The sequence below is a fragment of the Myxine glutinosa genome, chromosome 6 (assembly GCF_964187855.1).
Source record: "Myxine glutinosa chromosome 6, kmMyxGlut1.1, whole genome shotgun sequence".
NCBI lineage: Eukaryota > Metazoa > Chordata > Myxini > Myxiniformes > Myxinidae > Myxine > Myxine glutinosa.
Window position 1 is genome coordinate 148138207 of NC_136266.1, and position 14503 is coordinate 148152709.

Genomic DNA, 14503 nt, shown 5'->3' on the forward strand with positions numbered 1-14503 from the left:
CTTTTTGAGAGAAGCCTTTATCACATATTGAGCATTTGTAAGGTCGCTCTCCTGTGTGGATCGTCAGATGCGATTTCAAACTTCCTTTTTGAGAGAAACCTTTATCACATATCGAGCATTTGTGAGGATGCTCTCCAGTATGTATCATCATATGTGATTTCAAATTGCCTTTTTGAGAGAAACCGTTATCACATATTGAGGATTTGTAAGGACCCTGTCCTGCATGGATCCTCATATGCGATTTCAAACTGCCATTTTGAGAGAAACCTTTATCGCATATTGAGCATTTGTAAGGACGCTCTCCTGTATGGATCTTCAAATGTGATTTCAAATTGGCGTTTTGAGAGAAACTTTTATCACATATCGAGCATTCGTAAGGACGATCTCCTGTATGGATCCTCATATGTAATTTTAAATCGCATTTTTGAGAGAAACCTTTATCACATATCGAGCATTTGTGAGGATGCTCTCCTGCATGGACCAACATGTGGCTTTTCAAACGGTATTTTTCAGAGAAATCTTTATCACATATCAAGCATTTGTGCGGTCGCTCTCCTGTATGGATTCTCGTATGCATTTTCAAATGGCCTTTTCGAGAGAAACCCTTATCACATATCGAGCATTCGTATTGACGCTGTCCCATATGGATCCTCATATGTAATTTCAAATTGGCTTTTTGAGAGAAACCTTTATCACATATCGAGCATTTGTAAGGTCGTTCTCCTGTATGGACCATCATGTGCAATTTCAAATGGTGGTTATGAGAGAAACGTTGATCACATATCGAGCATTTGTGAGAACGCTCTCCTGTATGGACCATCACATGCGATTTCAAATGGCCTTTTTGAGAGAAACCCTTATCACATATCGAGCATTCGTATTGACGCTGTCCCATATGGATCCTCATATGTAATTTCAAATTGGCTTTTTGAGAGAAACCTTTATCACATATCGAGCATTTGTAAGGTCGTTCTCCTGTATGGATTATCATGTGCAATTTCAAATGGTTGTTATGAGAGAAACCTTTATCACATATCGAGCATTTGTGATGTCGCTCTCCTGTATGGATCATCATATGTAATTTGAAATTGCCTTTTGTCAAGAAACCTTTATCACATATCGAGCATTTGTGCGGTCGCTCTCCTGTATGGATCATCATATGTAATTTCAAACTGCCTTTTTGCGAGAAACCTTTGTCACAGACAGAGCACCTGAAGGGGCGTTTTCCAGTGTGCATCCTCATGTGTATTTTCATGTTACTCGTTGAAGCAAAATCCAATCTGCACACATTACACTTATGATGTATTACCCTTTCTTGAACCTTTTTGTGTTTGTTTAATTTAACATTGATGTTGTTGTTGCGAGGCCCAGACACGCACTTGTATTTTATTGGAAGTGGGTCTTGAGCTCGTGATTGTTTCTTCAAAAAAGTCTTCTTCCTCACTGTCAAGCTGTGACTGGACCTTATTTGTCCCATATTACTTCTTGATTGTTCTACAGAAACAAACACCACAACATTTTCTTATTTTTGGTCAAAATCAAAATGTTTTACAGTTTTCCAAAATTTATATATTTTCTCAATACAAAAGATTGTATGTTCGTTTTTTACATTTCCACTCACCAGTTGCAAAACAGGAAGCACTTCCGTTTGTCATGTGAATATCATCTGAACCTTCCTTTGGAGAAGCACATTTTGAATCTTCTGTGACAGATGAATCGTTGTTGTGTTGTCTGCCTTCCACATCTACAGGAAAGACATCACCTGTGTACAAATCAGCATCAGTCTTTTACAGGGAAATTAGATTGAGAACAATCTCGAGAGTTCATAGAACATGTTACGCCATGCAATGTATACTTCAATTTAAATATAATAATATATTTAAAGATTGTTAAAAAGAAAAATTCCGAATGTGAAGCACAATTAAAGCATTCTTCAACATCACCCTTATTCACCACCCTATTTAACATGTCCAAGTACTGATAAACTGGAGGTTATTGGAAATAACAGGAAGGCGATTTGTGTTCAACAGTGCTCAAGTATTTAATTCAATTTAAAATAAAATAAAGAGTATAAATTTCTTTTTTTTTTTTTAATTTCTGGAATTGACTGACGTTGCACAGTGTCTATTACATCACTCCATCTAACATGTTACATTAGTTATTTGTGCCTGGTGTTTGTGTCCTTTATGATGTCAGAATCAAAAGTTATTTTCCTTTTTGGAATGATTTGCAATTTCATTTGACTGTCAAGCAGATAGACAGAATGAAAATCTTGTTGCATATGTGGGGTTTGGAGTGTGTGGAAGACAATTCTGTAAACTTTTTAGAATCGTTCAGAAAACCACACTTTGTACAAAGTGAAGTAAATTCAAGCGAGCTGGTGTGCCGCAGAGCCTCGAGCAACGGACAAGCCCTTTCACCCGCCCCCACCCCCCACAGCTTCACAAAAGGCTCAGGCTACGAGCAGCTGTCAGTTGCTTTAAGAGAACGAGGAACTTGCATGTTTGGAGCTGGGATCACAAATGAAGAAAGTTAAAGAGGACAGTAAGAGAAAGCACAAGCCCAGTATACCAACATAGCTGTGTGGAATTAATTTGCACCGTTGCAGGAAACACGATCTCTCCCAATATAGAAAAACACATTCCAACCAAACTGGAAAACACTGAGAATGAATGGCACAGCTGAATTATTGAGACAATTTATCTGGGGCTAAGAACCAATGTAACATTATACTGTCTGTGCTATGAAGGGCAAACAATTCCTTAGGTTATCAAATTATGTGCTAAAATTGCATTTCACAGGAATGTTCACCACATCAAAACTTCATGGATGTTAAGCATTATTCTCCCCGCTCACTCCTGAAAAAGTAAATATACAGAAGCTCTCAGAGCTGAATTCTCAGAGAAGCGCATTCAGGTGCTTGTCTCTATGCCTTTCATGTTAAAGATGTATTACAATTGTGTTTGCAAACTGGAAATAAATATTTAAATGGCCGACTCAGCCAACTTGTGTGTGGTCTCATGAGAGGAAAGAGTTTTCCCACGACAGGTGCGTCACGAGTGGGACTTCTCGAACTCTCCCGACCTCTGGACCTGCAGGCCACTATGCCTTGGAATAGGTTCGCAACCCAACGGAATGTTAAGCAACTACGGACACCGATTGAGACAGCCAAACCTGGCAACACAATTGATCTCGGTGGGCGATCCCTCCATGGCATGAACAGGCAGGCAGCTTCTCCTCGGGTGCCGAGCACGTTCACTCAGCAGCTATTGCTCTGGCGTTCCAGCTTTTAAGCTGCTTCTGTTCTCAATGTTCAATCCTAGGTACAGTGCATTCAGAAAGTATTCAGACCCCTTCACTTTTTTCACATTTTGTCATGATGCAGCCTTATGCTGAAATCGTTTAAATTCACTTTTTCCCTCATCAATCTGCACTCAATACCCCATAATGACAAAGAGAAAACAGGATTTTAGAAAGTTTTGCGAATTTATTAAAAAGAAAAACCTGAAATATCACATCACATTGACATAAGTATTCATACCCTTTGCGATGACACTTGAAATTTAACTCAGGTGCCTCCCATTTCTCTTGATCATCTTTGAGATGTTTCTACACCTTGATTGGAGTCCACCAGTGGTAAATTCAATTGATTGGACATGATTTGGAAAGGCACACACCTGCCTACATAAGGTCTCACAGCTGACAATGCATATTAAGAGCAAAAACCAAGCCATGAGGTCGAAGGAACTGCCTGCAGAGCTCAGATACAGGATTGTGTCAAGGCACCGAACTGGGGAAGCCTACAAAAAAAAATCTCTGCTGCATTGAAGGCACAGTGGCCTCCATAATTCTTAAATGGAAGAAGTTTGGAACAAACAGGAGAGCTGGCCGCCTGGCCAAACTGAGCAATCGGGGGAGAAGGGCCTTGGGAAGAGAGGTGACCAAGAACCCGATGGTCATTCTGGCTGAGCTCCAGAGATCCTGTGTGGAGATGGGAGAAACTTCCAGAAGGACAACCATCACTGCAACACTCCACCGATCTGGGCTTAATGGCAGAGTGGCCAGACGGAAGCCTCTCCTCAGTGAAAGACACATGAAAGCTCGCTTGGAGTTTGCAAAAAAGCACCTAAAGGACACAAGGTTCTGTGGTCTGATGAAACCAAGATTCAACTGTTTGGCTTCCATCTGGCCACTCTGCCATAAAGCTTTTGTGCCGGATGTGCAAGTCTATTGTGCCGGCTGTGCAAGATTAAGCTAAATCAGGGTGAAGGGTTGAGGGCAATGCGGCGAGGTAGTGAGGAGGTGCTGTGAGGGAGTAAGAAGGTGACTGCTCTCGTACAAGGGTGTCTCATTCATCTTCCTCTCGTTCCTGGACCACCATCTGTCGCTCACCTGTACGTGCATCGCAAAACCGATACACACACAAATCAAAACTTTTCAAGCATCCAATAACAATGATGATCAGAGATGAGGAGTTCCACTGCAACCATTCTTGGTCCCTCCCAACCTCCGAAAATGCTTTCCAACCAGGCGCCTATTTTGCATTATCATTGCGTGCATTTTCACGACAGTATCGAGTATCTCTTGATCCACAGCAGCAGAATCATGGCATTGTTCTGCAGCTGGTTCGGGCATTGCTTCATTGACCTGCATGTGGAGAACTCGTACAATTTTTTTGTTTTGTTAACTTTACAAAATCTATTTACTGAGTGAATTCTTGTTTCTCACAGAATCTTGTTTCTCACAGTCTGAGTCCTTTAGGTGCTTTTTTGCAAACTCCAAGTGGGCTTTCATGTGTCTTTCACCGAGGAGAAGCTTCCGACTTGCCACTCTGCCATAAAGCCCAGATCGGTGGAGTGTTGCAGTGATGGTTGTCCTTCTGGAAGTTTCTCCCATCTCCACACAGGATCTCGGAAGCTCAGCCAGTGACCACAGGTTCTTGGTCACCTCTCTTACCAAGGCCCTTCTCTCCCGATTGCTCAGTTTGGTCGGGCGGCCAGCTCCAGGAAGAGTCCTGGTTGTTACAAACTTCTTCTATTTCAGAATTATGGAGGCCACTGTGCTGTTGGGAACCTTCAATGCAGCAGAATTTTTTTTCGTCGGCTTCCCCAGATCTGTGCCTCGACACAATCCTGTCTCTGAACTCTGCAGGCAGTTCCTTCGACCTCATGGCTTGGTTTTTGCTCTGATATGCATTGTCAGCTGTGAGACCTTATGTAGACAGGTGTGTGCCTTTCCAAATCATGTCCAATCAATTGAATTTACCACAGGTGGACTCCAATCAAGGTGTAGAAACATCTCAAAGATGATCAAGAGAAATGGGAGGCACCTGAGCTAAATTTCAAGTGTCATAGCAAAGGGTATGAATACTTATGTCAATGTGATATTTCAGTTTTTTCTTTTTAATAAATTTGCAAAACTTTCTCAAATCCTGTTTTCTCTTTGTCATTATGGGGTATTGAGTGCAGATTGATGAGGGGAAAAATGAATTTAAATGATTTCAGCATAAGGCTGCAACATAACAAAATGTGAAAAAAGTGAAAGGGTCTGAATACTTTCTGAATACACTGTCAGCCCCCCTCTGTGGAGAAGTTCGGCAGTACATCCATAGCCTGCCAATCAATATAAATTTTCGCACTGACATTGGGCAGATTTCCTATGGGGAAATCTCTACATCCACTGCTCATGTTCTTTGCATCCACTGCTCATGTTCTCTGCATCCACTGCTAGCGATGCAGAACCTCTGCAGACGTCACACACATTCGTGCCACCCCGTAACCTTCACCTTGCCCACTCACGCAACGTGGTACATCCCCAAAACATGCATGCTTACAAGCCACCTCACAGACCAGCGCACACAATTTTCACACACCAGCCATCTCATGATCCCTCGCACACCAATTATTCACACGATCCACTCCATATTCACACACATGGGCTTGGGTGGAGACGTCCAAAAGCTAGCCCTAAAAAATAAAACTCAGGCAGGCTACCAAATGCATTTTAGGGGTTTTTTTTTTTTTTTGTGAAGAACATCAACAACATATATTATATTTATTGACTAAATTTTCGAAATTGCCACCTTTGGCCCGAGTAAACCAGATCATATCACATTTGAAATAATCAACACACTCTTTTCGACCCAGTACAAAATGGACTGGGAATCCTGTGTGATCTGCCAAGAAATAAACAGGCCCTTTGAAATGCCCTGCCGACAGCCTTAAAAGTAATGGACTACAAGTCCACTCAACTTTTTAAAAGTTTGTTGAAGACTTCAGAGAAATACATGCCCTACCTGTGGAGATTGATTTCGAGGGAGAAGGAACAGCTGAACAATTCTTAAAAATCATGCCAAATGGCATAAGACGTGCCATCTCAAGTTTACTCTTTCCAAGTTGCAAAGAGCAAAAGACAGGCTGGAAAAAAGGCGTTGGGAAGATGTTGGTCAACAAGAGGACGACCAAGGATGAAGGAAATCGAAGCGCAAATCAACTGGAAATACCAATCAAGGCTCGTGCATTTTTTGCTCAGAGACAGGCAAACTGCATGAATGTGCTACAATGAACATGGACCAAAATTTAAGGACGATGGCAAGGGAACTCAATGATGCAACACTTCTGACTCGGATTTCTGAAGGTGACGTAGTGGCAATTTAAGCCAGGTATCATTTTGAGTGTCTGGCAGTTTACAGAAACCATGACAGAAGCATCCAATTAGCTAGTACAGAGAGTACCTGCAATGAACAAAAAGTACTTGAAGGCCAAGCATTTGCAGAACTGGTATCCCACATTGAAAGTTCAGTAGAGGATGGCAGCTTCATCTTTAAACTCTCTGACCTGCATGCGCTCTATGGAAAAAGTCTAAAGCATCCAGGTGTTCAAAAAGACATCCACAAAACAAGAATGAAGGTTCGCCTTTTGGATCACTTCTCTGGTGAATGTCAAGAACAGTTTGATTGCAAAAATGTACTGCTTGTCTTCAATTAAGGTATGAAAAATCTTCTTAAGGAAGCTATGAAATTCTGTGATTTTGAAGCAGAGGTTTTGTCAATGGCTAAAGTGGCAACGCTGATTAAAAGAGAATGTGCCGAATGGAACTCTTTCAACTTCACAGGTAGTTTTCCAGCTGATTGCCAGGCGAACTCCATACCCACTAGCCTAAAGTGCCTGGTTTCTGTGCTTGTTTACGGGGTTAATATGAAACAACAGGATGCCGATGAGTCCCAGGTTTGCCTCACTGTGTTTCAGCTAATTTTCTTCAATACTAAACGCAAGACTTCAGCAACACCCGACATTCCAAGGATCAAGAGCCCCTCTGCCCCTCCATGTAGGACTGAGCACCCATACACTTACCAGAAGTAAGAAAATGGTGAGTACCTTATACAGACAAGGTATTAGAGTTAGCTACGATTGGGTGATTGACATCGAAAGTCAGCTGGCAAGTGCTGTCTGCAAGCGCTCTGAGGAAGAGGGCTTGGTCTGCCCTCCCATTCTACGGAAAGGCCTCTTCACAGTGGGAGCACTCGACAATATTGATCACAAACCATCATCAACCACTGCACAGAGATCCTTCCATGGTACAGGTATTAGCATTTTCCAGGTTCCCACAGAATCAAATCCTGGTGTCTGGAGGGACCCCATCATTATAGACCCAGCCAATTGTACCGACGACATGACACTCCCAGATAATAATGCAGTAGTTCCCGATGTCGCCTGCAAGACGAGTGGGATTGCTGCACCACAGACCAGCCTTGTTGATACAGGAGGTTGTCTTGATGAAGCAAAGACAGAGGAGATTCATTGGTCAGAGCAAGCACTAAAGCTTTTGAGCAAGAAAAAAAACTTGACAAAGAAAAGTACATCTCCTGGGCTGCTGACCACGCATCATTACAACCTGTACCTGTAGATCCACCAGCTGTCAGTGTCCTGTTACCGCTTTTCTATGAAAAGGCTGCAACAATTGCTATGGTGAAGCATGGCATGGAAATCCAAAAGCATCCAACCGATTATCTCAATCTAGGCCAGACACATGTGACAGCCTTTGACCAACCACTATTTGCCCTTGCAAAATTCGTCCAAAGGAAATGGCCTGATGACCTTGGTGAGAATAATTATGTGGTGATGTTCGGTGGTCTTCACATCAAAATGGGGCTATGGACCATGATTAGCAGCTTTCTGGATGGTTCTGGTTGGACAAATGCCTTGGGCGAAGCTGGTGTAGCTACCTCTGGAACAGCAGATTCCTTCCTGAAAACCTCACACCTCACAAAAACCAGACACAGCCACCAAGTAACAGCACTTACTTTGGCAAAGCTTCAACTAGATGCTTGGCACCTATTGGACCCTGACAATGAAACTGAGTTTGATATGTGGAGACAGAAGATGTTCAAGGTAAGTCCAACCTTTCAGTACTGGAATATTATTCTTGAATTTGAATTGCTTGTCCTGATGTTCATCCGTGCTCACCGCACCAGGGATTTCAAGCTATACATGAAGTCATTGGAAGCTCTGGCACCATGGTTCTTTGCCATGGATCGCACCAACCATGCACGATAGATTCCCATCCACATTAGAGACATGAAATCTCTTCCTGAAAATGTCAAAGGAGATTTTGAGAAGTTCTGGGTATCCCAAAGGCAACAAGAAAGTTCTCCTGCATGCCCATTGACCAAGGTCATGAACAGAATAATGAACTGGTGAAAGACTCTGGGGGAGCAGTGGGACTGACAGAAAACCCAGCAGCCTTCAGGAGGTGGATGGTGGCAGGGCCAGAGCAAGCGAGACTACTCAAATAATTTGAGAGTCAGTTTATGGAGGATGATCCCACCGACTTCCAGCAACGTGAACAGGGCCTCTCTACCCAAGAAACATTCAAAGGTCAGGTCAACAGGCTATTTGAAACCATTTCAAATGCAGGCAACCCCTTCCTTGACAATTGTCCAGAACTTCTCATCTTGGATACCCGTGACTGGGCCAATGAAACTGCAGTGGTCACAGTTCGTATCATTCAGAATGTGGGTACCACCCAATACCAGAAATATGTCAAGGAAGTTATCCAGGACACAAGTGTTTCAATTCACCAAACTATCACAAAGAAAAAGCTGCCTCTGTTCAAGACGTCACAGTCAAAAGCAGTGACCAAAACAAAGCAACAAGTGAAGAGTCTGAAAAGTGACTGCAATCTATTCAGTCGACTTGACATTGCAAGTCAATCTCGTGGTGGAGATTTGGACGAATTTTTCGCCCAAGAAAACAAACCCTGGCCACCCTCTGTTGGAGAATGGAAAACTTAGTCTCCCAACGAAGAAGTCAGAGTTGCTACAGCATTTGGACACTCGAGGCCAGCCTGAACCTCCTTCATATTTCAACACAAAGGTGTTTGATGAAGCTGAAATTGTCCATGCTCTTCCCAGCAACCGAGTATCTACATTTAATGACTGTGGTGATAAGGTGGGTAACGTTTCCTTTGCGTTCAGTATTGTAATTTGAATCTCACCTTGACTTTCATTTGTTAAGAAGCTTGATAAACGTAAACATGGATGTCAACACCAATATCGCAATATCACGAATAGTTGTACTTATATAGTTTAAAAATCGACACCAGCATTGCTGATCTTGCATCATTTGAATACATTTCAAAAACAGGTCTTCCTACCTTGGACCATCCAACAGCTGCAGAACAGTGACAGGATTGATATGGTATGGGATACTTACAGAGCAGATAGCCTCAAGCAGTCTACACAGGAAAAGAGAGGAAAAGGGGTCAGGATGAAAGTTGGGAGACAGACCATGGTTCCAGGAAATTTTCCAGACTTTGAGAGATCCAATAAACAAGGAAGAGTTATTCAATTTTCTAACTGTCAAGGTGTCTCCCTATGAATACTCCACCACCAAAGAAGTCGACATGACATCAGGTGAGTCTTGACAGATGCATGCTGTGATACATAACAATGCTTTTTACCATTATTATACTTTAAGCTTGGAGGTATTTTATACAACATTATAAATTTGTCATTATTCTTGATATTTGCCCTGCAGGTCAGTCTGCTGTATCTGGGACATCTTGTCAACCGATGTGAAACTGTGATCATGAAGAGGCCAACTCCAGGATGTGCATTCACATTGATGATGCCCTGAAGAAAGGCAACAGGGTTATCTTGGTGCGCACGGTAGACACAGATGTCATTGCTATCCTTGTGGGTATATTCTTCGATCTTCTAGCCCCATGGTTCTTAACCTGGGTTCGACCAAACCTCAGGGGTTCAGTGAGCCAGTCTCAGGGGTTTGGCGGAGGTCCTCCGAAACGCATTGCAATTTTTTTTTTTTTTTTTTTGCTTTGTATCAATTTTGAATCAATGTGTAATTACGCTTATGATTAATATTATTATTATTTTGCTATGTATGTTACGAACAAATGGAAATGTTATTTGTAATTTTATTCCCATCCCGTTCATGGTTTCTCTGGTCTGTGTTTAAGATAAGTTGTTTCACACCGACTGTCGTAAGTTGAATCAATGAGCAACTTGCTAATTGTTCTGTTGATGGTGTTCACTTGCTTACTTACTTACTGGATTTTGGACTTTGCAGGTTTTCGGAAATTCCAGTGAATAGCCTCGATTAGCTTGCCGTGTGTCATTGGTCGCGCCTTACTTTGGAGTTACTGATTAATTGAAAAGTAAGTTGGAAATGTTTGTGGATATGCATGGCGGGTTCAAAGTTATATTAAAGTCAAAAGTGGATGGTGATTATAAAATATGATTGAATTACTCAGAAAATTAGGTGGAGGTGATATAACTCCTTTGGTCGCAGGAGTTATACTTCCAAGAGTCAGAGTTCATCCTCGCCTTGGCGTACTTGGCTGACATCTTTGACGCACTCAATCATCTCAATTGCCAGATGCAGGGCGGTGGAGTGAATGTCATCGAATCTGAAGAAAAGCCGAGCGCTTTCCGAAAGAAGTTACCGTTGTGGAGGTGGCGAACAGAGAACGACAACTTTGTGAACTTTTCGCTACTGGACGAGTGTGTGAGCGGGATCAAAGATGAGTCTGAAGTTGGAGGCACTGCTGTACCGGGGGAGCTGAAGCAAGCGATTGCCACGCACTTGGATGAGCTGGGAAAGTTATTCGACGGCTACTTCCCCGACCAAGAGCAATACCCAGCATGGGTGCGGCAGCCGTTTACTTTCGAGATTGCAACGGCAGATGTCAACGACCAATACCTCGACGACCTCATTGAACTTCAGCAGAGCCAGACTCAACAACAACTCTTCGGCACAACAACGCTCTCAAGGTTTTGGTGCCGCCAAATGGAAGGGTATCCTCACATCGCTAAAATTGCCCTCGAGATCCTCACGCTGTTCGTTACAACGCATCTCTGCGAGCATGCGTTTTCGAAACTGGTGGACATTAAAACAAAGAAAAGGAGCAGGCTTGTATGCGAAAATGATTTGAGGGTGGCCCCTGTCAAAACAAAACCACGCATTTCCCAGATCGCCTCCTGAAAAGAAGAACAGAAAACACATTAAGATGCAATTCTTCTTAATTTTTTGGTCAAATTTGAGGGGTTCTGCGAGTGTTCGGTGGGTTTCGTTCGGGTTCGGCGCCTTTAAAAAGGTTAACAACCACTGTTCTAGCTTTTCACCCTGGCACATGTATCTGGGTTGCATTTGGCATGGGAAAGAACTTCCAATACTACAATATCAATACCATTTGCCATAACCCAGGTAAGTCCAAGTCAAGAGGGCTGCCAGTATTTCAGGCATTTACAGGGTCCGATACGACATCCCAGTTCTTTGGAAAAGCCAAACGATCAGCATGGGAGACGTGGAAATCATTTCCAGCAGTCACAGACGCCTTCCTCTTCATGGCACAGCACCCTTTCAAAGCTCTGGAAGTTAACTCATCTGAATTCCAGCTGCTGGAGGTATTTACATGTCATCTGTACAACAAGACTTGTGAAGTGTCACGAAGCAGAGACAAGACCTTTTGTCAAGAAAGGCATGGACGATGGACAACATTCCTCCAACACAGGTGAGAACAGCTCTTATAATCAACGATCATCAAAGGTAACTGGTTTATTCTTTGTTATATCTGACTGTCTCACTGTGTTAATATTAATATTCTCCATCCATCTGATTGTCCATTGCAGGCTGCACTTTTGCAGCATTCCACCAGAGCCATGTACCAAGCAAGCATTTGGACCACCAGTCTGCAGCCACAACAGAACGCTCCAGCACCAGAGGGCTTTGGTTGGACTGTAACTGACAGCACCTGGAAGCCAGTCTGGAGCATCCAAGGCCTGTAGAGAACTGCTAAAGTGTGGCTGCAAAAAGCACAGCTCCGCGTGCCTCACCACACGTCGTTTCAGAGGGATCGGCATTTTTCACCATTTCGGTGTCTTTTGGGTCTTCATGGTGCTTTGGGTCTTCAGGGCCATTTGGGTCTTCAGGGTCTTTTGGATCCTCTGGGCCTTTCAAGTGTATTTTGGGTGTTCAGGGCCATTTGGGTCTTCAGGGTCTTTGGGGTCTTCAGGGGCTTTTGTTTCCTCTGGGTCTTTAAGAGTCTTTGGGGTGTTTTGGTTATTTGGGGGTATTTAAGGGTCTTTTGGGTCTTCAGGGTATTTTGCATCTTCAGGGGTCTTGGTGGTCTGAAAGTCTTGGGGGAATTAGAGGGTCATCAAAGGTCTGAAAGGTCTCAGTCGTCTTAACGCAATTAAGAGGGTGGTAATTTTTTGGAAGAAGAAGAAGACGTTTTCGTCGCATGTAAACATAACGACATACATAACGACATAATGACAACCATATACGTTTGCTCTGTTATAATAAGAAGATGTACGTTTCCAGATAAGGAATGTCACAGAAAAAAAAGTTGGTAACCTACTGAAATGACGATACAATATCGTCATGTGCAAGCAAGAACGTCATAACTAAATAGCTGCCTTTTGTCACTTTACTTTTTCTGTTTTTGGTCAGCAGTACTTGAACCATGTCAAGGGTCATGGTCTTCTGCAAATTGCAACACTTGCTAATGGTTTATGGATTCTTTCTTACACACATTTCAAAAATATAACATGAAACAGCCATTGCAGATATGACCTTCCTGCACTCAAACAATGATATTGTCCTGTAGATGGCTCGATGAAGACAGAGCGTCCACGGATGGCTAATCGAGCTTACTTTGAGGCATTTCCAATTGATGGCGGACGATACGCGAGCGTTCCTGGGCGTGGTTCCCGGCCTGCCTGTGCGATGCCTGTCTTCCTGCCGGCGTTGTGCATGGCTGCTTCCAGTCTGTTTTCCATCAGTTCCTTTGTTATTGTGGCGGAGGGGGGAATTAATTAATGTGGTGCGCTCATGGGCCTAACTAAGGGGGCCTTGACACAGGATGGCGACCTTTGTGCCTCCCTTGTGCGAACATAAAATTTGTCAGGTCGCCGTTGGAGGCTCAAAGGAGGCAGAATGGTTGCCTAGGTCGTTCAAAGGTGGTACACACAGGAGGGTCAGACATCGCCATGGACGCCATGGTCGCCGTAAATTTTTGAACATGTTTAAAACAGTCGCACGAAGGTCGCCGAGGAGGTTGGTTGCTCAAAGGAGGCAGAAGGGAGGCACAAGCATTGCCGTGGTTGCAGAGTGGAGGCACAGTGGTCGCCCAATGGTCACCAGGTAATAGATGCGTTCTGCTGCAAATTTTCCTGTCAATCTGGGCGATGCTTCTGCCTCCCTTGTGTCTCCCTTGTGCCTCCTTTGGGCGACCAATAGCGTGCATTGAACGATGACTGTGGCGACCGCTGTGCCTCCATTCGGCGACCACGGCAACCCTTGAGCCACCATGGCAAAGCTTTTGCCTCTCTTCTGCCTCCTTTGAGCCACCTGTAGTGCCTCCTCAGCCTGCCTATAAATAGAGGGCTGGTACCTGCAGTGGTTCATTGTGTTTGCAGTGAATGGTGAACAACTCGACTCAAGAAAGTCTCCAGATTCAACAGGCACAAGACATCATGCCTCCCAAGAAGTGCACAAGACCAAGGGCAAAGAACCGCAGAGGTGCCAGGACTACTGAAGAAGAAGGTCCTGCTGGCTATGATGATCGCCAAGAAGAAGTCCCTGCTGGCCAAGGTGGTGGACCTGATGGTGGAGCGCATGCTGCCCAAAGTCAAGAGAATAAAGGTCCTCAAGACCAAGGTGAAGGGGATGAAGATACCCATGTTGATGGCCAAGGTGATGGTGATCAACAGGCCACAAGTGCCCTACAACCCTCCTGTAAGAAGAGGAAAAGAAAGGAAAAGGTTTCACCAAACCTCACAACAGAAGAAGAGGAGTCCATAGTGGAATGGCTCAGAGAGCATACCGAGATGTATGATAAAAGGATGACCCAATATAAGAATCAACAGAGGAAGGAATCCCTGTGGCAGCAGAAGGCTGGCGAGATGGGCAAAGATGTCACAGTGCTTAAAGTATGGTATAAAAGTCTCAGGACACGTCTAGGCAAGCTCATGAAGACAAAG

The 14503-nt window shown here is 43.7% G+C and overlaps 1 protein-coding gene across 13 annotated transcripts in view; it reads right to left on the reverse strand.

Moving 5' to 3' along the window:
• Nucleotides 1-14503, reverse strand: part of LOC144892670 (uncharacterized) — a 55534-nt gene that overhangs the window by 16026 nt on the left and 25005 nt on the right. For 4 of the 13 annotated variants that reach the window (XR_013623885.1, XM_078780666.1, XM_078780665.1 and 1 more), the window contains 2 exons: nt 1622-1762; nt 1380-1494 (listed from right to left, as the gene is read on the reverse strand). Coding sequence is in view for 12 of the 13 variants with exons in the window: in XM_078780666.1 (XP_078636792.1) it covers nt 1380-1494; nt 1622-1762 (256 nt within the window). In the remaining variant the exon portion in view is untranslated. Of the gene's footprint in view, nt 1-1379; nt 1495-1621; nt 1763-3174; nt 3527-14503 lie in introns of those variants that run through there. The other 9 variants (XM_078780671.1, XM_078780669.1, XM_078780670.1 and 6 more) reach the window with 4 other exon arrangements.